The sequence below is a fragment of the Anopheles arabiensis genome, chromosome 3, assembly GCF_016920715.1.
Source record: "Anopheles arabiensis isolate DONGOLA chromosome 3, AaraD3, whole genome shotgun sequence".
In the NCBI taxonomy this organism is placed as follows: domain Eukaryota; kingdom Metazoa; phylum Arthropoda; class Insecta; order Diptera; family Culicidae; genus Anopheles; species Anopheles arabiensis.
In genome coordinates, this window is record NC_053518.1 from 42558724 (window position 1) to 42580833 (window position 22110).

At 44.1% G+C, this 22110-nt stretch overlaps 1 protein-coding gene across 4 annotated transcripts; it reads left to right on the top strand.

Annotated features, from left to right (window-relative positions):
- The first annotated feature begins 896 nt into the window (after nt 1-896).
- On the top strand, nt 897-22050 carry LOC120903468 (arginine kinase-like). 4 transcript variants are annotated; one of them, XM_040312910.1, is made up of 21 exons: nt 897-980; nt 3160-3674; nt 8782-8838; nt 8965-9119; nt 9199-9510; nt 9592-9744; nt 9980-10167; nt 10268-10379; nt 11291-12457; nt 14070-14366; nt 14734-14883; nt 15436-15589; nt 16236-16393; nt 16752-16875; nt 20256-20315; nt 20394-20734; nt 20804-21008; nt 21089-21240; nt 21319-21430; nt 21517-21614; nt 21676-22050. In XM_040312910.1, the coding sequence occupies exons 2-21, from the start codon at nt 3557-3559 to the stop codon at nt 21850-21852; spliced, it is 4290 nt and encodes a 1429-aa protein (XP_040168844.1). In that variant the 5' UTR covers nt 897-980; nt 3160-3556; the 3' UTR covers nt 21853-22050. The 4 variants fall into 4 exon arrangements, with proteins under 4 accessions (XP_040168844.1, XP_040168842.1, XP_040168843.1 ...); XM_040312908.1 differs by lacking the exons at nt 20804-21008; nt 21089-21240; nt 21319-21430; nt 21517-21614; nt 21676-22050 and adding an exon at nt 17587-19540 and having other exon boundaries at nt 20394-20430; XM_040312909.1 differs by lacking the exons at nt 897-980; nt 20804-21008; nt 21089-21240; ... (1 more) ...; nt 21517-21614; nt 21676-22050 and adding exons at nt 1084-1238; nt 17587-19540 and having other exon boundaries at nt 20394-20430.
- Nucleotides 22051-22110: the final 60 nt, after the last annotated feature.

The window sequence follows — 22110 nt, forward strand, 5'->3', positions numbered from 1 at the left end:
GCCATCTGGATTTCCAACGCTTTAAATAATGTTTTACATGTAAATTGACCATTTTAAACAAGGTTCGATGTGATATATCTCGTAAATAGTACAAAAATTACTTATAATCGTGGTTTGTTCGAGGCCGCCTCATAGTGCACGGTATCCTACATCCGCCACTGGGTTTGAATCTATAAATATTTACCATATCAAATCCCCATCAAGAGGAACTGATTCACTGCCATTGAATAACCCATCCACACTCTATTGATGATTATTATCCTACAATTGAAATTATTATTCTTACAAACTATGAAAAGTTGTCAATTCCAACTTTTGTAATCAATTGTTTGCCTTATGAAGAGTTGTGCATAATAAGCTCAAAAAACTTCCATCTGAACGATTATCCGAAACTGGACCAAAGAGAGAGATTATTAAATATGCATATTTCACAGCTCCCTGTTCGTCACAGAGACAGAGGAAAAGTTAAAAAACAAATTGTATACATACATATCCTTGGACCCACCGACTGGGAAAGCTTTCACGTATTGGTAAGCCAGGCGTAGCTGCTGGTATGGGAACGGTTTGTCTGTGCGTGTGCTGCCCATTGAGAAGGCAATAAAAGAGCAGTCCAGCGAAGGGACTACGAATAATACTGTGCATGCCATAGCGTGGAAACGTTTGCCGTTGAAGCAGTTTCGTGTGTTTTCAGTTGGACTGCGTGTCTACTAACTTCAACACCACCCACCCAGCTTGGTGGTGGAAGCACCGAAGCTTGGTGAGTTCGAATGCATCGCACACACAACACACAGCCACTACCACTACAACCGGCTGATTGACTGACCATCGCAGACACTCCGTGCGGAACCCAGTGCCCAGTGTGCAGGAGCAACTGCATCCGTCAGTAGCTATTTATACCTCGCGAAGTGCACACTTCAACTTTCCCGACACGTGTGAAGTGTGTGGCGTGGAGATTCGATCGCCGATACGGATATCAACTTGTACGTGATTGCCAAATCGCTCAGGATATTGAAAATATTGTTTTTTCTTCTCTTTTTTTAAATCCTTTTCGCGTGTACAGTTCGATGGTGTGAAACAAAAAAGCCCTTTGCATTAGCATGCGTGGTAGATGAACTGCCGTTTTGAACATTTCCCGCCAACTACGTTCGGTAGTTACTGGTGCACTTTGGTCGCAAAAGTTGCAAGGGAAAGTGACGGAATCGTGGAAATCGTCCGACGTAACGGCTTTTAGTGCTTTCGTGAGTGTGAATTTATTTTTAGTCTTGTGGGTCGGCAGGTAGTACGTAAACGGGCCTGAAAGTTCGGTGCAGTGCAGTGTTTGATGGTGTTAATAGTTGTTCAATGGCCACCAAACTACCGGCAAACAAAGTTATGCTACCCAACCGTCTGATGGTGTTTGTTGGCACCGAATTCGATGAACCACGTGGAAAGACTGCAATTGTAACAAAAGGGGGAAAACTTTTCGGGCCATACCATAGCTCCAGCCTGCCGACCCCGTACAAGAAGCGAACGGGAGGAACGGTTTTCGCGTGTATGTGCTGATTTTTACCATCTTGCTGCTGCCCAAGCGGACGCATTAACACGTGGCGCGCAAATGTGCGCCTTCCGATCGCTTAGGAAACAATTTGAGCGGATTTTTTTATGTCTATTGTTACCTTCTCTCTTGGTTTGTTGCTGAGTGTCAAGGTCTTTGCACGGAAAAAAATTTGCTACCATAGTTTCCTGCGAGGGAAATTGGAAAAAATGGCATCAAAAGGAAAAGGGGAGAGGGGGGGGGGCGATGCAGTAAATCGATTACAGGTTTCAGTTGCAGCTCTCTATCCTATTGCATTTTATTTCTATGATGCATTGAAAATTACGTTGACAATTGTTGTTTAACTTCGATCGATATTGAAAGCCAATTTGTCTGTCCGGCACGAGATAATCACGTGCACATACTGGTACATGAGGTTCGATGAAATTCAGTGGTAGTATACACCAACAATATCGAGAAAGAGAAGCAGAAGTTTTGATTTTCCTTAAGTTAGTATTTTAAATTTCATTATTCTTAAATACATTTGAACTCATGTGGTAGTATTTTAGGTCAATGTCAACCATATTTAAGGATCTTGACTGACCAGTTTGAACTAGATGATAATCTGGTAACGAACTTTGACCACGTTTTGACAACATGCGACCTGTAGAGGACAGAAAGGATTAACAGAACTTTAATCGCTTGCCATCACGATCTATCGAATGACATCCGAGAGTATCTTGAGTTGACCTTCTCATGCCATGTACGATTTGTTTGGAAGAGAGCAAAGCCTTCTTGGATTCCATAGATAGAGCTGTAGCCATGTGACGTCGTGAGCCACGTGGTTGAACAATTTGGCTATTTATGTTTCTATTCGACGGATATTTTAACTCTTTAAGGCGCAAAGCTTACCGACCACCCTAGGCTTAGGGCCCATTAGGTTGTACAATTTATAAGTTTAATCCCATTTCTACCTCGGAAGCTTTTAGCATGTTTAGAATACTTTGTACATTCTCCTCTTATTCAGTTCTATAATTTCCATTGTTCTATTGAACATTATTGTCCACTTTTCGTTCGTGGGTTGGACAATCGTTGACCCAACCGTCTCCATGCTGTCTCCCCGGATTTGGACGATTATCGATCGGTTTCTGCAAACATAATGATGATGAACATTCTATACTGCCTGGTTGTCTAACAGGATGGACCTGACGGCCCATTCATTGTCTGCCAATCCCCTGTGTGGCTGTCTATCGTGCATTCAAACTGCGAATTGTAACCGTGTGCTCTCTTTTTGTTTGCCCTCCCATCGATAGATGCACACAACTTGATAATTTATCGAAAAACAGTTATAAGCAATTGTGCATTTAGGGTTCGTACTAGAGCATACCGCGTCTACTACTTACCTACTTACAGGTGAGAACGAACGCGGCAAGTATGCGTGTACGCACACAGCCGTTAAAAGCAATCAAACTACACCTAACAAGCTATTCGGCTAATATTGACATTAGCAATGTAGGTTCAATTAACAGTGCTCAACCCACTTGGCCCACTAGTTCACTTTCATTCCAGATTTACGATACGCGCAAATAAATGAGACTTTTAAATTAAACGATGCACCTTACCCATTTTTCCTTCTCTTCCCGCAGGTTCCCACCATACCAACACGACACACTATCGAAAAACAATGAGCAGTTGTTTGTGCCGAGCGCATGTAATTAGAAGGTAAACAACATTGCACTACAACACACATCCACACGGTGCCGTTAGTGCCTTACGCAAGCGAACGTGGTTGTTTACTTTTTTCGTAACGGCAAAAAGATGGTTCCGATTTGAAGCTTAGTGACTGTTTGGGGGTGGAAAATCCCTTACTGTACTGTGTGTGTCTGTAAGCTAACCTAGGGTGACTCGTCAAATCCACCTGACATGGTCGGGTAAGCCTAACTGCACATCATCAAACTCTTCCGTTGCTTTGTTGGGCTGTGCTGTACGTGTGTGTCCGTGTGTGTGTGTTTGAAGAGTGAAGTTTTTTGCAAAGGGATCGGCATGGCCCCACTTCCGACATTGCCAGGGCCACCGGCTGCACGGGAACGGCATCATCATCATCATCACCACCACCGCCGAAGAGCACATGGGCTGTACTTCCATTCATCACCACCCAAGGGTAAGTTTGTTTGAAATTGAATGGCCATTCGTCATACTTTGTGTAAGTGAGCAGAAGGGGTGGAGGGGGGCTTTTTTCGGGTTGCCGCTTAACGCGTATAGATGTATCGATTGGGCGTATGGCGATGGAGACGCCCAGTGATTTATGATTGGCGGGAGAAGTTCCACGTGGCACGTGAGGATTTTTTATCCAGTTGCTAAGAGTTTGGTCGCTAATAGAAGGCAAAACAAATGAGCAAAAGTTGTACATTAAAAATTATAAATTAATGTGTGAAAATTGTTCGAAAAGCAAGGCAACGGGTCAACTGCACGCAATAAATGCTCTTTTATGAAGATAACTGCAATGTTTTATTATCTTCTATGTTCAACATATAAAGCGACTTATTAGTTATAAGAGTTAGAATGGAAATTATTTCCTTTTTGTTAGGTCTTCAGTATAAATGATTTCCAACACACATTTTGCTCCAAAATGTTGCATATGGCTGTCGAATTTTACTTGAAATTAGGAAAGTCTTTCGAGGCATTATCACCTTTATGATGAATGTGTGCCTCCATTGTGGCTAAGAAAGGTTCAGATTTATGGTAGTATCAGATATACCCGAGATGTTTCATGGTAGTTGAAACACCGCCAGAACCTGGGTTTGGGGTCAAATAGTATCTAATTAATTCATTTTCAAATGTCACACCCATACCATATGACACTTGTTGACAGTCATTACGGTTATTTCGATAACCCAGATACATCGTCTGAATAATCTATAGCGGCGGCTTTTCGAGACAGTGTTCGAACATTTGCCGGCAAACTGCTGGCGTCATGGACTCGCTCCCATGCAGGCTGAATAAATGATAAAGCTCGAAAATAACACTCCCCGCTGCACACATACACACACAGACATTCGATCAAAAATGGTGTCACACAGCGTGTGTAAAGTGTGTCATTGTGCGCGTACATCGAACCAATACTGACCGGAAATAAATTATAGCGACCAGGGAGAGATAGAGAGAGAGAGAGACAGTGCCATGCATATACCGTGCTGATGACTATATAGCATCGGCCTTTTTGTTTGTTCGTGCCATATTCCGAACCGGAGTTTGCACCCAATGACTCAGACATGACCGGCCATTTAATCATCCACTGTCACGCCAGTGGGCTGTCCATCCGGTGCAACAAACCGCCGATGATGGCCTCGAGCTTTCGATCAGGGTGTTTGTTTCTACCAAGATTTCGAGGACAGCTGCTGTTGAGGACAAATCAGTAAAATGTGTAGGTGCTTGACGCCCTCTCCTGTTTCAATAATGTCCCAGTATTGTCCAAGGTGAGGTAGAGCATAGACCTCCAAGAACCCACAGAACACGCTATTAATCCGTTTCACGTCAGCTAAGCGGGACGATTCTTAAAATGTCCTTTAATTAGGTTTATTACAAGACTTTGGGAGACGCACGCGCTCCAAGATGATACGAGAGCTGTCATAAACGCGATTATGTTTGAGGACAAGCTAGTTAAGCTCTCTCGATAGCAGGTTGATCCCAGCGTTCCTGTGAGTCAAGTGATAGTTTGACCTTTCTTTTCCTCACACTATATGTCAATCATTTCGATTCACCTTTTCATAAACGTCAGACGCGCCTCGAACGGCCTGGCTTGGGGTGTACCACGAAGCGTTTCACTTGTCTGCCAAGCACATTTCCAGTCCAATTTGTAAAAGTCATTCACATCCGAAGGTCATTGGACGGGGCCATCTACGCATCTACACTTGTCGGTTTGTCTTCAAAGTGTCATTCACATACGCCTAGATGGATTGCTCAATCCTACCAGAGACCGTGCAGTGCCGGGTACGATCCTTAGAAAATAATTGCCCACTTGTTTCGAACGTTCGAACCTATCTGCGGACAGATATAAAACGCTTACATTTTTGATACGCTATCGACAATGATTTTGATGGATTGTTTTCTAAATTTGCTTAACTAGACAGACTATTGGATGGAAATTAGAAGGTCCACTAAGCTGTACTTCCTTTTACATTTGAGCTACTTTGTAAGAATGACGTCGCTTATTGTATTTGCTGGATGGCGTGAGCTGGCCACTCTATGCAAACAACAATTTACTACGAATCGTTTTCCAGTAATGCTTGCACCCCTGTCTTTGGTCTATCAATACACTATTCCGTCACAATTCAAATGTAATTTAAAATTATACTGATGGTGGTGGCCGGAACAAGTGGTCAGTTTAAAGAGGGTGTTCCATTCGCCTATCTAAACGAAGTATTTTAACTTCAGAGGACAAAACTGATAGCAAAATGTTTCTTACGTGTTTTTAAATATAATCGTAGTTGTAACAAATCATTTAAAGAGATTGTTTTGAACGAACATATTTGAGATTTTATTTATGTATGTTGGCCCGTTACTATTAGGCTGTATGATTTGCGTCAAACGCCTAAATGTAGGCAACATAACCGTCGTCTGAATTCGTACAACAAAACGCCGGAATGTATGCAATATTATTTTCGTGTTAATAAAAACTTTACCCATAAATGCAAGGACTAAACCTTTTCAAAGGCGATGAAATGTCTTAAGAGTAAATGCTTTCGAAGAGTCGAATGCAGTTAGTAGCCTTAAAGTCTATATTAAAAAAAGGAAATCTAGTCAGCACACGATAAATGCCGATGCCGATGTGGTGATCAATACAAACAAAACTAGACTTGGATTGGCTTAAGAATAGCTAGATGTACAGTGACAACTCAAATTACCCTTTTTACAAAATTCTTACAGTTTCGTATTCTAAATAGTGGTAGATATGAAAAATAATTTCTGATCAGCTGATGACATGACAAAATATTTCATCTCAGATTTCTTCATCACACCAGGATTCAGATTGCATAGTGGGCTGGATGGTTTTAACTAACTTTATGTGTTAAACCTTTAAAACAATAAATTGTTTCAAAGTTATAAGTTTACCAGCAAAATAAGTAAACAGTTGCTACAGACACACACATAATGTTTACCCTTATATATCAGTCAGTATCGTAGCAAAGCTGTCAACTCGCACGACTACAGTGCATGAATTCAAACTCCACATGGACCGAGACCCTACACATATAACTGATAATCCTGTTTGGTAAAACATTAAATAATTAAGCAACTCCATTGACTAGACCTACCATCCAAGTGGCTCATGACAGGCCTAGATCAACCACGATTTCTGAGACAAATAAGAAGAAGAAGAAGAAGAAGAATATTCTTACGTATCATGAATAAGCGTTAAGGTAACCTAACATTTTATGTGACGTGATCTTTCCAATTTTCCGGATTTTAATAAAATTCTTAAACTGAACTAGTTAGTCCAAAAAACAAAAACTAGTATAGGTGTCCCTACTCTCTCGCACATTATACTGTACGGGAGGAAGTATACTATTACGTCGATCAATTACGATCGCTACGATCGAATCCAATCTTGAGCAATCAGCTTCTGACGTGAAACAATTCCTCCTGTTTTCGCTCTTAAATCCTATTGATTTTAAATAGCTTTCTACCTTATCCAGCAACACCGCCACACACTTTTCCGCAAAGAGACATATCCGTGCATACACCAACCGTCACGCCATGCTTCTTCCATGCAGTTGCTCCTATACACCTAACACCTTCCTAACACCTAATACGGATGGTACCGAGACTGCAATAAAAGTGGCTGTTACAGTCGAATCAAACAATCGAACAGTAATCGACGCAAAACCCGGCAAGGACAAAGCACCTTTTTGTTGGGTGAGTGAGCTACTAGGCTTTACTTAGACACGAAAGGGACACAGGGGTACACCCCGCGCAAACACGCGCGTGTCTACCATACTGTCCGCGGAAAGGGGGAGATGACACGCAAAATGCAACCTATATAGGTGATGGAAGAAGAAGGGGCACCTACGGAGCAGCCTGGTAAAACCCTAAAAGCCACCCCTTGACGATTAAATTATATCTTTTGGGGAAATCAATTTCCAATCTATCAAACCTGTACTGTGTGTGCGGCGGCTTCGGAACGGAATGTGGAGGAAATAGATTCTTACGCCTCCCGCGTTGTCCGTGTAATAATGGTTGACGCCTCGCGCTTCGTTCGTTTCCCATCCACGCCTCCAGCTGCATCGCATCGCACCTTCACCGTCAAGTACCAAGTCAGACGCAGACGTTACATGGCCATGCCGTGTAATGGTACGCCCCAGTCTAGTTCTGTCCGTTGTCGGTTCTTGACGTTGTTTCGAACGACTTTGACGTGCACACACATACACACACACACACACACGTCGTTTGACGGCTACAGAATAGTGAAAGTTGCAGCTTGCCACTTACTCACGTGCTGGATACTAAACACCTTGATCCAGATGTGTGAGTGGTGCAATAAGGAACTATAAAATTCAAACCCTCCATCGATCTGTCGTGCGTGAAGAAGTTTTACTTTCTACCAACTTGACTAAGGTCTCGGTACAGACTCGAGTCGTTTTTTTTTGTGTTGCTGCTTGTATGTGAGTGCTTGTCTAGTGTGTGTCATGTGTTTTCGGTTCTCATGACCTATTTGTTGCCTCATGTTTTCCCTCCATTGCCACAACGCATTAAACACTCATTGCGCTGATGTGTCTATAGGTCTATGGTCCATTTGAAGCGTTTAAAAGGATCACCTGGAGGAGAGAGAGAACAAAAAAAAAACGACCAACACATTCCATCGTCGAAAGCGAGTGTAGTAAGTGTGCTAGCGCGTTGATGAGGGTTCGTCAATGGACAGTGGAAACATTGTTTGTGTTACAGTTTAATTTATGAATTATTGATACCTCTTGGAGTTGGAATGAGAGCGAAGTTTGTGCTTTGTAGATGGATTTCGTGTACAGTGTTCTAGTGGTTTAATGAGACAATACTGCTTACTATCGAGGAATTCTGTTTTAAAAGGTTCAAATCAAGTGTTTCGCTCTGAGTTGATGTTCGTAGATGTTGCAATCTCTATGCATGTTTTAAACTAAATCTTCAAATTTTTTAACGATTAAAATAACAAAAATCTACAAAAACCGTTCTAAATGGCTCATCACTTCAAGTTTACTAACGCATTATTGTACTCTTCCATACTTCTACGACTGCAGTGCTCCAAATGAACAACCACCTAGCAGCAAAGGAAAATGACTACCGGAGCAGGGACGGTAATAATGACCCATTCCAGTGCCGCGGCACACCATCCGACCGATCGATCGATACACATTTCCTAACTTCTTTGCTTCTGGACCTCTGTTCTATCTTTTTACCTCACATTTCCCGCACCCGCATAGCGATCAAACCATCGAGCATTCGAATATGGTTGCATCACAAACAAATGGGCAAGCTGGCGAAGGTGCTGTGGGCCGGCCAGGGTATGCGTTTGCGGACGGAAACTTCACACCATCCACGTATGAAACGGTTCCTCGAGTGTGTCCCCCATGTTATGGTAGGTTTGAGGCGGAACTGAAGCTCCGTTAAGTGAAGTGTTCTTAATACACTGTCCCCTGTTGCACTGTTCTCTGCAGGGAGTTATCAAGGATATTCATCAGGCCGTAATAGACAACGATCTGGATGTGCTGAAGGAAAAGACCGCACCACCAGCGCCGAGAGTGATTCTTACCAGCAAGGACGCGAACGGGTTGACACCGCTACACAAAGCCGCCGGGCTAGCGCACACCCAGATTGTGGAGTACATTCTGTCCGTGTGGCCGAGTTTGTCGTCAGATGAGGATCATACCGGCAAGACTCCGCTCCATTGGGCGGCCAGTGCGAAAAATAATGCACGCAGCTTTAATCTACTCGTGCAGGCGGGTGCAGACGAAACGGCACTAGACGATGTGAGTGACGGGAGTGAGCGAGTTCGATCGATGCCAAGGGTTGGGCCTACTAATATCACAACTCTCTTCATCCATTGGTAGCGCAACAAACCGGCGGAACATTACAAAAACAAACCGGCCGACATTGACCGATCGCTGCTGGCCGTCATCCCGGAAGCGCCCCGAATTTCGCAGCAGGGTTTCCCGGCCTACTTCGACTGGGCCATGTTCACGCTCCCGGACGATTCCGATGAGGTAGCTTACGGTGTGTTGCAGGCTTTGCTATAGCCCGATTTCTTACCACAAACCCCCCCGGCAAACAAAACCATCCAACCAACCCACCGCTCCCCCTTCACTTCCCACTTCTGGGTCTGGGATTGGGCGTTGGGTGGGGGGTTTTGTTTCTCTTCTTGTTTCTTTTCCTTTTTTCGTTCCGTTCTTCCGCCACTTCCGGTTGATACAACGCACACCTTGCATCGCATGCTCGCAGGGTTCACAGCCAACGCGAATGAAACCGTTTCTTTCGCAGAATAATCTTCTGGATCCGGACGGCGGGCAGGAGGGTGGGTTGGCAGGCGGGGCGGCCGACACGGTCAGCAAATCGAAATCGGTGCACAACCTCACTAACGGTGTGCTGACCGTGCTGGGCCAGGAGCGGGACGTGAATGGAGAGGACAGGTAGGTTTGTCTTGTCTGCACGATGATGATACTCACTTTGAGCGGGAGGCATTCGATTATGATCGATTATTATGGTTTCACTTGTTTTATGTAAAATCAGCGTGAACAAAGGAAGTGCTGATGAGGAGCAAGCGGATGCGCAGGACGATGCCAATGGTGGCCAGGATGTGGATGAGAAAGAGCTCGGGGGAGAAGAAACATCGAACAAACAGGTAACACTTTTGCACTGATGGATTTGTTTTTCGCGGAACTGATTTGGATCGTTTTCCATGTCCCTTTATTGTTTATTTTTAATTTCCTGTTTTTCTTTTGATACGTTACTGTTAACGTCCATGTCTCTGGAGCGTGTTTCATCACAATATCCTGTTGATTTTTGTCCTCTTGTTGAAGGGCTTAAAGGGTGTCATACCGATTGCATACATTTAGGCGCATAAATGTTGGAAGGAAATTGTACTAATAGGGCTTAGGTTTGAGTCTTTTTGTTTTTTTTTTATTTGATCTATTTTTGTCTTTTGAAGGACTACAAAGGTAGTTAGCAGTAAGACATTTCATTTGTTCAACAGCTCCTCGTTTGAAAATATCTCAGAGTTCATTGTTAGTCACAATTCTTCAAGCTAGCTGAAACCTTTTAATTTTAAACAATGCGAACGATTCAACCCAACATTGAGCTGAATGTTATTAACATTAAGTTACACCTTGTGTTACAGTGCTGGTATAGATTATTTGTCATTTAGATTTGCCTATAGCAATAGGCGATGTTAATCTTTCTAGCTAATGTGTTTAGATACCGTCTCGAGGATCGTGTTTTAGGCTGTACATGCGCCAACCATCAACCACCACAACAGTTACACATCAACTTACAAAAACAAGCCAAAACCAAATCAGTACTGGTGCGGGAGTAGTGACTCGATGTAAGCGTGTCTGTTGCACCATTAGTTTTCTCTCTACTTTCCTTACTACTTTTTTAACTTCTATTTATTCCCCTCGTTTTAACTGTATCTATCTGTGTGTTATGGTGTGCATATGTGTCATGGGTTTGCATTTGTGCACCGAAACTGTACATACTGGTATAACTGTCGGAATGCCTAGGAACAAATAGTATGTCAATTTGTCTACTCCACAGGATGGGACGCTAGTGGAGCATGAAGAGCAAATTAGCACTCCACCGGCAGGACCCGACGATACCGATGCACCGTTGGATGTATCGAGCGCAAAAGTAGACGATGGTGGTGGTGATGATAGCGTTGATGATGCACAAGAAATACAGCAAACCGAGCCTGAGGCTGATAGCGCTGAGGTAATATCTGAGACAAAGAATGAAACAGGTGCACCAGTTTCAGATGCTCCGAATGCTGAAGAAAATAATACGGAAAATGGTCACACCGAGAATGGGGTAACGGTGGAAGAAGACGATCAAGCAAATGGAAATGATACGGTAGCAAGGCGCAATACGTCTGCTAAAGAAGCAAACACTGACGAGTTAGACAACACGGCTGAGGTAGAGCTTGAAAAGGAGACCAATTCTGCGTCTGCTGCACTGGAAGAAGCAGAAGTTTCTAGGGACAGCTTGGAGCAGGTCGTGCCGAAAGATGACGACATTGAGCTGGATAGTCTTGGAAAGGATTTAGAGCCTGAAGAGTCACTACCGGATGCGGCAAGGGTGACCTCTGCTGAGTCCGACAAGAATTCGGAGCAGATGGACTCGCAACCCAATTCTCGGGCAACTACTGGGAAGAGTATCAAGTCCACGATCACAGTGACTGATCAAGATGACATTAAAGAGCATGTCAGTAGAAACTCTTCAGCCACTGCCGTCTCGAACGGTCGCCCAGATACTGCTTCAAATGGGAACATGAATGGGACTGTTGAGCCGAACGGTACCCCGGAAGACATGGGTGACCAAGATGGGTTAACATCTGCTGGGAGCGAACGACCAGAAACACGCGGTATATCAGCTCACCGTACGTATCCTAACTCGGCTAAAGAACCAACTTCACCAGTATCGCGTCCAATAAGCCGTGCCGAGGTGGAAAGCATCTCTCGAGCGGCTTCTTCAACGCTTACCCCAGGACATACACCGGCGAAGTCATCTCGCTCGTCCACTCCGTATCGGAAAGCGTCGATTGGATCACGAAAGTCAGTTAACTCCGCCGTGGGTAGCGCTGCACAGAACGAAACTCACGATGGTGCGAATAATCACGGTGATGATGATGATGATGATAATTCGGAAGCGAACGATGACTCGAATAATGCAGACGTGAAGATCGCTAGTTACCGTACGCCCGACGAGGTATAGATGTTGTTCTGTCCTTTGAATTTGATGAACCACCTCCATCGATCGCCCAGCGTTGGATGGTGAAGCATTTGTATTGTTTTTTGTTTTGGAAGACTCGGGCACCTCCTGGTGGATTGGTCCTGTTTTGTTCAGTATGTAGATTTTTGAACAAATTGAATGAATTATTGTGCTGCAAAAAATAGAAAATTGGTATGGGAAATTAAACCCTGAAACAAACAATTGGTTATAACGAATTGTTCATGTTGACTTCATTGACTCGTTAGAATAGATCGTAGAAAAGAATACAGATTTACTGTGCACTTTAGTAATAGACAGCAGAGTTAATAGAAGATGATAATCATATTAGCTGCAAAGTAGTACAATCAAGCTTCAACAGAACTCATCACAGCTAATTCTTGGCCAGGAATAAATCCTCCAAAACTTCATAATTTTCAGTTCAATCTAAATTTCTTGATTTTTCATAAATTAGCACACTTGAAAAAGATGAAAACAGTATTAATTTGATGAAAAACTCACATCCCAAAGTGTAAAATCAGCTGCAGCATACAATTCGCGATCAATCAGTAGAACGTTTATATTTGTGTACGTGCGTGCCTTTTGTGTGTTTTATGTCACAAGTGAGTCAGTGTGTGTGTGTGTATGTGTGCATGTGGGTACGTGTGAGTACCGAGGGATGGCTTGAGGGATTGTTTGTAGTTTATTTACTTCAATCATGCCACCACCTTAAGTAGGCTTACAAACTGCTAACACACATATCTGCTAGTGCGCTTGCTCATTAACCGTAGTAGTTCTTAGTACATTTCTCTATTGTGTCTGTGTGTTTGCTATCGTACACACTGTGAAAAGTAATCCGTATAACAACATTAAATCACACATAATTGAAAGGGTTTGAAAGGCATGGAAATGTATTGAAATTCTTGCAAAACAAATGAAAAGTATTAGATGATTATAGTGATCGACCAAGCTCACCAAGACGAACAGTATATGATAGATGTACTAAAATTTTGGGATTAGATAGAAAGATTTAAGTGAGAATGAGATAGCGAGAAGCAGACACATTGGAATAGAAAGAAAAAGAGAAAAAAAAGAGAAAATGAGAGAAAAGTTAGAAAGAGAAAGAGCGAGTGTAATGATCGTTTACTACATTTCTACACTATTTTGTATCCGTGTATTCGTTTGTCGATGTTGGTTTTTCCTCAAATATAGTATGAAGCATTTCATGTAACATGTCTCGTTTGTTTTGTTTGTTTTACTCTGTAACACCACATTGTTTCGCATATTGTTGCATGGCTGATTTCATTGCTCGTTTCCCTTTTTCATTTTCGAAGTACACTGTGATGCTGGCGTGTGACGTGCTTTTATACACACACACACACACTTTGCTCTCCTCTATTTGCGTTACTTCTTGGGCAAGAATCGGTGAACGTCTCCTGTTGGACACCTGCACACACGTGTCGGAGCATTTAGCGATTACTAATGTGGACGATATTATTCTTTTATCTTCCATTGATTGTACTGGATTGCAATTCCATATCTGTCTCAACTGTCGTTGGGGAACAATTTCAATACCTGTTGTGCGACAAATCGGGGACGAACTCATTGATAGAACGCTACTTCTGAGCAACTTCTAGAGAAGACTGCCGAAACCCATCCCGATCAACCAGAGCTAGAAGACCCGCCGCAGGCTGTCGATGAAACTTCTTCAGCTAAAGAAGAGCCAATGGCACGTACCGAAATAGAGACGGTGACTCAGTCAGCTACATCGACTCAGTTAGCCACTGCGGCCGCTACGGAAGCCTCCAGCCAGGTGCTGGAGATTGAAGGAACGGTACAAGGAGAACCGGACCAAGGACAGCTACAATCACAAAACGATCCACCCGTCGAACATGACGATCAACCGAATGTAATACCCTATTTCTTGATGTTCGGTAGTGTTTGCCTTTCGAAATGTGTGTGTGTATTTGTTTGTGTTCGTGTGAGTAGTATCGTAGCATTATTAGCTTGTAAACGCAAGTCACCTCTAAAATGGCGCATGTACCACACTGCTTTCATTCATTGCATGTTACTTTTGCTTCCCGCACACATGTTCGTATGGCTTTGCACCAAAGCGATCATTGGCACAGTGTTTAATTATTAACGTCGTATCGATCGTCCCTCAAACCATGTGCCCATTTTTTACGTGTTATTTGTTATTTTACTATATTTGTGGTAGTTTTGTTGGTTTATTATATTTTTTTCTTCTTTTTTGTACCAATTTTTCTTTTACACAGTTGCAGCAAACGGTGCAGGATGCAATCGACTCTGCCGATCTGGAGCAGCTGGCTGCAATTGTGCTGAATGGCGAGGGAAAGCAACTGATTGGGCGGAAATCGGATCAAACCGAAATACAGGCATTTCTGGACAATGTCCCAGCCTACATGGTAAGGCTTTCAGTTTTATTTTTTTAATTTATTTTATATGAAAGTATATCTTCTTCTTCTATGCCACACTACAACCGTTGTCGGTCAAAGCCTGTCCTGTACCGTTGGTGGGCTTGGCTTTCAGTGACTTATTCATTACCATTAACAGGATAGTCAGTCTTACGTATGGGGACACGGTCCATTTGGGGCTTGAACCCATGACGGGCATGTTGTTAAGTCGAACGAGTTGACGACTGTACCACTAGACCGGCCGAAAATATCTTAGTTTTTCTACAAAATAGAAAATTTCTAGAAAATCTCATATCAAGACCTAAAAGCTTAATTAAGCAGAACGCTTAGAATATGTACAGTTTTATAATGATCTTACACTGTTGCTACAAACTAGGTACAAACTATCCTAAACCGAAGCAGCAAACAATATTCGTGATTTACTATGCTCTAATGGATATTTAATTTGTCTTGTCTCATTAGCTATTGTATCGCATCTACATCACCCTAACACCCCATACTCCAGCTCCCTATCATCCTTCTTCTTTTTTCCTCTTCTTTCAGGGTAAAATACGACGTGTCCATCTGGCAGCACGCGAGGGAAGCCTGCGTGATTTACAGTCCGCACTGGATAGACGCAAATTTGCCACGGCAAAGGACGAAGTATCGCCGCACGGTGCAACACCCCTGCACGTGGCGACAATATTCGGTCATGCAGGTACGGGTCCAATCGTTCGGTCATTATGGTTCGTGGCATAGCTGAGCACCTGAACCCTTGGGGACCCAAGTTTTTAAGCATATAAAAGGGGCATTCAGAGTCGGGGCTGATGCACGACGTCTCAACCCCGTCGCTTTGCCAAGCGACACCCCAAGCTCGATTGGCAGTTCGATTGTTTATCGATCGATTTACATGAATACATGGCTTCCGTTCCACTTTTCCGTTGACAATCAACTCGTGGCGAAGGCACACTGCGTCGTGCTTTTCACGCGATGCATACCTAACGAGGCCACCGAAGGACACCGAGCATCAGCAAGCGTTAGCGTGTCGTCAGTCACTTTTGTGTCATAATTTACTACTCATCCTTCTTTGCGCCTTTGTCAGGGGGAAGTGCTTAGAGCACCCGTTTCTAAAGTGCGTCTTCAGTTGTAAGCCGTAAGAATACGACGTGTCTTCAGTTGTTACCATTTCCTTGCCCAGCACGGACGAGCGTACGAGCAGCCTGGGGCAGCATGTGTACCGCACCCAACGATATAAACGGTGCAAAAGAAAACAAGAAGAAAGCAACACCCTTTGGATTAATAATTACAAAACGCTAACATTTGGCTTTTCGTTTCATTTTGCCCCGTTCCCGGTCTTTCCGTAGGCATCGTGCGGTATCTGGCTGGCCGGTTTCCCGAAACGCTCAGCGCAACGGATGACGATGGACGGACGCCACTGCATTATGCGGCCACGCTCAAGGACAATGGGCACTTTTACAATCTCCTAACACACCTGGGCGCCAACCCGAAGGTGGAGGATAGTGTGAGTATGGCGAAGTTGTGTGCGTTTAATCATTCAACACGGCTGCAGTGCTGCTATGCACCATCCGAGAAAGTGATCGTAACGTTTAATTTGAAAACTTTCATCTAGCTGAAAGTATGTAAATTATACGTTTCCCCACTGCATGGGGCGACATTTCACGTGGAAAAAAGAAAGAAGGAAGAGAAAGTAATTGAACTCAACCTACTAGTTTTCAATTGAAAACATAAAATATGCATTCTAGCACTAGCATCGATCGAATGCAGCAAGAACCGTTCCGTACACCGGTTTACCGATCGATTAAGTCCTACGCCACGAACACTATGCATCTAATCGCTGCCTTTCATTCCGTTTCGATCAGTTGAACCATTCGGCCGAATACTATCTCGGACACGTGCAGTCGCAGGGTATTCTTTCCCATCGGCAGCTATTGCGCGACTATGGTGCCAAGGAGGAGCTCGCCGATGAGATGCTGAACGATCAAGGTGAGCAACGGAGCACGGTTGCGCTGCGAATACGCACAGCAAACTGTGTCCCGTAAAGCGTAATGTGTTTTTGTTTAGCATTTTCCTCCCCTTCATCGTTCCTAGAAAACGTGCAATCGTTTCCTCTCTTCCTTCTTACGATATGTGGCAGTGTGACCTAGTTTTACACATCGCTATTACCGCGAGTAGTTCTTGTTTGTTTTTGTTTTTTGGTATGTGCGCCATTGTGAAGTAAAGAAGGTGATGGAGAAAGGTGGATCAATTAGATCTTATTTTTGGTGGTTTATCTAAAAATGTCTGTTGATATCTTAACTTTAATGTATTCTAACTTGGTCATGGACGTTTTATTTCCAAAACTAAAGTGATCACATTATTTTAACTTGTAACACGCAATGGCGCACAATGGGCCTTTAGTTTGCGATTGCAATCCCTGGCACAATATTCGAGTAACTGCAGTGCGAACAGCGGTAGAACCTTGTTTTTTTTGGAACGTTGGTTTTGCTTTTTGAACATCATTCATGCCATTTCATATTGTTTCCCCATCAATCAACTATTAACAGATTAGTTCTTCTTGGATAATTAGTACACCACCCGCAGTTGGTTCTTATTTACGAAACCCCCCGCATGACATTTTAACCCCGAGTTCCAGTTGCTTAGTAAACATTCAATTCCTCCTCAATCCGATACGCCCCACCCTGGACAATCAATCAGTTCCAGACGATCTGCACAGTGCCCGCCGGCCGCTCGACGACGTCGACACGCTAACAACGCTGGAGCGATGCTTCAAAATCATCCACGAACCGATCGACGATCTGATGATAAAGTCGGTCGGCCTGCCTACCAACAGTGTGCCAGGCAGTGCGTCATCGCTCCGCATCCTGATCACCTCCTATCTGGCCCGCTTCCTGAAGCGCAGCGTCTTCGACAAGGTGAAAAAGCGCCAAACCCGGCTCGATCACAATCTGTTCGATCTGATCTGGCCCGCGATGAAGAAGGCGACCAAGGAGAAACGGTTAGACGAGGACCTGAACGTCGGTATCGTCATACCGGACTACGATGTGTTCGTCGTGTTCCAGGAGTTTCTGGTGCCACTGATCAAGGATGTACACTGCATGGAGGGAACGCAACCGCTGATGCCACACCCGGCAATGCAGTTCTTCCCGCGGTACGCGATCAACGATCAGCAACCGGATGCTGCCGCCTCTCCGACGGCCAGTAACAATGGGAACATACTGCGTGAAAATCCGGACAGTGTGCAGCTCAATCTGGACACGTCCGGGAAGTACATTACGGGGTGTGTGATCGAGTGTGCCAGGAATTTAGATGCGTACGAGTTCCCGCTCAATCTCGGTATCGCTCAGCTCGAGCAGGTGGAGCGCCTGATCACGGCGCGTGTGCTTTCGATGGACTTTGTGCACGCCACCGGGGAGACGGAGCTGGGCACGTACTACAGCATGAACGAAATTTTGGAAAATCCGTCCGAAATTCGTACAATATTAGCTACCAATGGGCTGCTCATTCCGTTGCTGGATCACACCGATCCATACCAGACGGCCGAATCGATCGCCATCAATGGAAGGTATTGGCCGTATGGGCGCGGCGTGTACGTCAGCGTCGACGGCAGTCTGGTGGTGTGGGTCAACGCGCAAGACCACCTGCGATTGCTTTGCTGCACCGGAAGTAAAGATCCTGCGGCGATCGGTGCCGCCTACTCGAAGGTCGGCCGTGCCATGAACTTTCTCGAGGAATGGATCCTGTTCAAGCACAGCTACTTCCTAGGCTGTCTCCTGTCAAGACCCTCCTTTCTCGGCACCGGTCTAAAGTTCACGCTAACTCTTGTGCTACCTCATCTTTGCAAGGAGAAGGAAAATTTGCGCCACCTGTGCGTCGTGCGCGGATTGCAGCTCTTCACCGGCGATGGCGACGGACCGACGGTGCGGATGTGCAACATGCGCAGCCTAGCCCAGACCGAGTGGCAACTGTTTCAGGATTTTAGCAGTGCCATCACGAACGTGGTGGCGCTCGAGAAGGAACTGTCCATGTCGAACTCGTTGCACATTGCGGCGACACTGTTGCGCATCTTTCGTAAGAAAAAGCACAGCCTGGCAGCGGACGGTGCCGTACCGCAGAACTGAGCATGTGTCCTGTGTGTGTATGCTCCCGTACATGGCAAGGATGAGCACCACAACCTCTCTCCCAAAAACACACCGGTCTTCTAGAATACTGTCCGCATACCGGTGACAGCGTAGCCACGTGACGGCGAGCAGTTTGAACCATTTCGTGCTGTTTGTTGCGCAACTAGTGCGCTTTTGTTGCCTTGCCGTACCGAGTACCAAGTAGTAGATGTAGTAGTACATCCCTGTGGTAGTTAAAGCAAAATGTATCAATGTTTCCAACCTTACTCTACTGTCCCGCGTATTGCGGATTTTTGTGAACGGAAAACAGATGTAACGCAACCGCTAGTTGCCGCCTCTGCTTAGTTGGCTGTATTCTCTCACTCCTCCACCCCTCCATCGTTACCTTAGTAACGCAGTGGTAGTCCTTCCCATGCATGCAAACCCGGCCAAAGAAAGACAGAGAAAGAAGGAGCTCCACCGATCGAGTGCGATCGTAAACGGAAGAGAAGGACGCAAGCAAGACTGACTGACATACCAATAATTCCCGGGTTAGTAGTGATTGCCATTGTGGTGGCGATAGGCAATAGTTAGCCCCCTATTGTTTCTTTTTTTATTTGTGCATTCTTTTTTCCTTGCTCGCGCAAATTATGTTGTACCCAAATGTGTGATGAGAATTCGTTATTATTGCTGTTCTATTATGTGGAGTTGTGTGTCAAGGCAATCAAACCTGAGTGCCTGGTGTGTAACATGACAGAGAAGGTCATCGCAAACAACTTTAACAGCTGTCCTATTTCTACTTCCTGCTCCTTCTTTCTGTCTGTCCTTTCTATCTGTATCATTTCACCGTACCGCTTTCAGGGCTCATTGCTGTACATTGTTACAACTAAAGATTCTCCCCATACAAGCTGATGTAACTATTTCTTTTAGAAACAATAATCTACCTTTATCTTTTTCCACGGTTGGCGCTACTTAGAAATAGCATAGTCTACAGCGTTACATAGAGTAGCGATTATACATGACACCATCCATACAACCATGGTAGATGCGCAAACCGATGATTTCTCATTATGATTTGCATTATTTCTAGTAGTTCAGACCAACACATTTGTTAGAAATTATCTTTTCGGCTTTGAGTACACAAAGTAGAAATGCTTTAGTTATTTCACTGTGTATATGTGTTCTTTTGTATCGATACATTGCTTCTGTTTCAAGCGAAATAAAAATATAATTGTCCCATTTTTCCGTTTTTCTTCCTAAAACTAGGCGAGCAACAGGTTGAGATTCCTTTATTCCGTACTGAGGAAGGACGATACCTAGCAACGTGTAAGTGCCATGAAATGATCTAAAGTACACAAAATGAACTAAAAACACTAAGATTTGCTATCATTCATACCTACACAGCTCTGGGAGATCCTCTCATCAAAGGGCTAACGGAGATCGCCAACAAGCGACCCGCTGATCCGATCACCTACCTAGCAAACTATTTGTTCAACTTTGCCAATCAAAAAACTAAAACCGATCACAAGGAGGTGGATAACGATTCGAACAACAACTTGATCGAGGGTTCCGTAAGACAGTCGTCCGAAAAGGAGTTGGAAAGTTCGAGCAATCAAACCGCTGCTGTGCTGGAAACCGTCGCACAAGCACCTGTGCCTGTACAACCGATGGAGCCAAACGTTCGGGAGGAAAGTCAACCATCACCGGATGAACCGGACATGATTTCGGCACCATCGGACGATCGGGTATGAATGAAGCAGGACAATCTGCAGGTGACAATTTAACAATTTGATTCATGCGATAAATTTTCGCAGGATGAGCATGGCCAAAGTATGCTGCATTTTGCGTGTGCCCGATCGCATGGCAGAAATGCACTGATTCAACTGATCGAAGAGTCGGGCACCAACATAACCTATCGTGATGAGCTTTACCGTACGGCTAGGGATGTGGCGCTGCAAGCGACACAGCCAGACAATGCCAAAGAAATTGACCGTTACATTATCGGACTGGTGGCAAAAGGTATTCAATATTTATTTAAAACAGTTAGCAATTAACAAAATACAATATAATCTATCATATAACCTATTTTACAAAAAAAGGTGATCTTGAAGCGCTAAACAGTATGCTTCTGGAAGGATACGATCACATTATGGATGTTGCTGCACCCGACGGAACCACCATCGAACAGGTGGCTAGCTCCCGTGGCCATCAGGACATTGTGCGTTTTCTCGAAGGCATACGTAACTTTGAGGTAAGCTAATGTTACTAACAAATAAAGCTTAATGTTCGTGTGATTAAGATTACCTAACAAAACTGTCTGATCTTTTAGGAAAATCGTGAAAATTTGCTCAGTGCCATAAGACAGAAGAAGTTTGAAGCTGTTGTAAATCTCACGAAATTACCGGATGGAGCCAAACTTGTGCGTGCAAAGAATTATTATGGTAGGTTATGATTGTAAACAAAAACCAATTTGAATTGATCTCATGAGACGAATCATATTGATAGTCACATCAACATCTTTTTTAAGGTCGCTGTTCCCTGCATATAGCTGTACTGATGGAAAACGAAGACATCGTCGACTATTTAGCCAGCAATTTTAAGACAGCGCTCAAGATTGGGGACAATGTAAGTGCAATTTAGTGGCAAAACGGGTCAGTTTTTACACGACACTACTTTCCGCTTGTAGCTGGACCGTACTCCACTGCACTACGCTATGGGAGTTAGCAACGTGGAAGCGTTAAGTCGTATCCTAATCAAGAATGGCGCCAAGCGTGTGCTGAAGGACTTGAAGGGCCGGCAGCCGAGCTACTATTTCATGAACAAGGCGGACGTTTTGCGCCTGCAGGAAGAGGAAAAGGAATGAAGCAGTTGCGTTCTGCGAGCAATCAATTGAATTTATTGAATTAAAATGTTTGTTGTTAGAAAATCTGTTCATCCGTTTCTGGTAAATCGGGTTTTGGATGTTTTGTGGTAGTACAATTCTTTTCTATATGTTGAGTAAATAGTTTCATAGCAATAAAATCGTTTCTGCGATAGTTGGTTTCTGTTTTAAAAAAAAAAACTACTCCTGTTGCGTTTCAACCGTCCTGGAGGAATAGAAATTCGAAATCATACATCGTGC

Excerpts from the sequence above, each read along its gene's own strand:
- LOC120903468 (XM_040312908.1), top strand. The coding sequence starts at position 3,557 with ATGGCCCCACTTCCGACATTGCCAGGGCCACCGGCTGCACGGGAACGG. Across the intron at positions 10,380-11,290 it reads AAGAAACATCGAACAAACAG|GATGGGACGCTAGTGGAGCA; the intron begins GTAACACTTTTG and ends TCTACTCCACAG. Across the intron at positions 16,876-17,586 it reads TGAGATGCTGAACGATCAAG|TTCCAGACGATCTGCACAGT; the intron begins GTGAGCAACGGA and ends ACAATCAATCAG.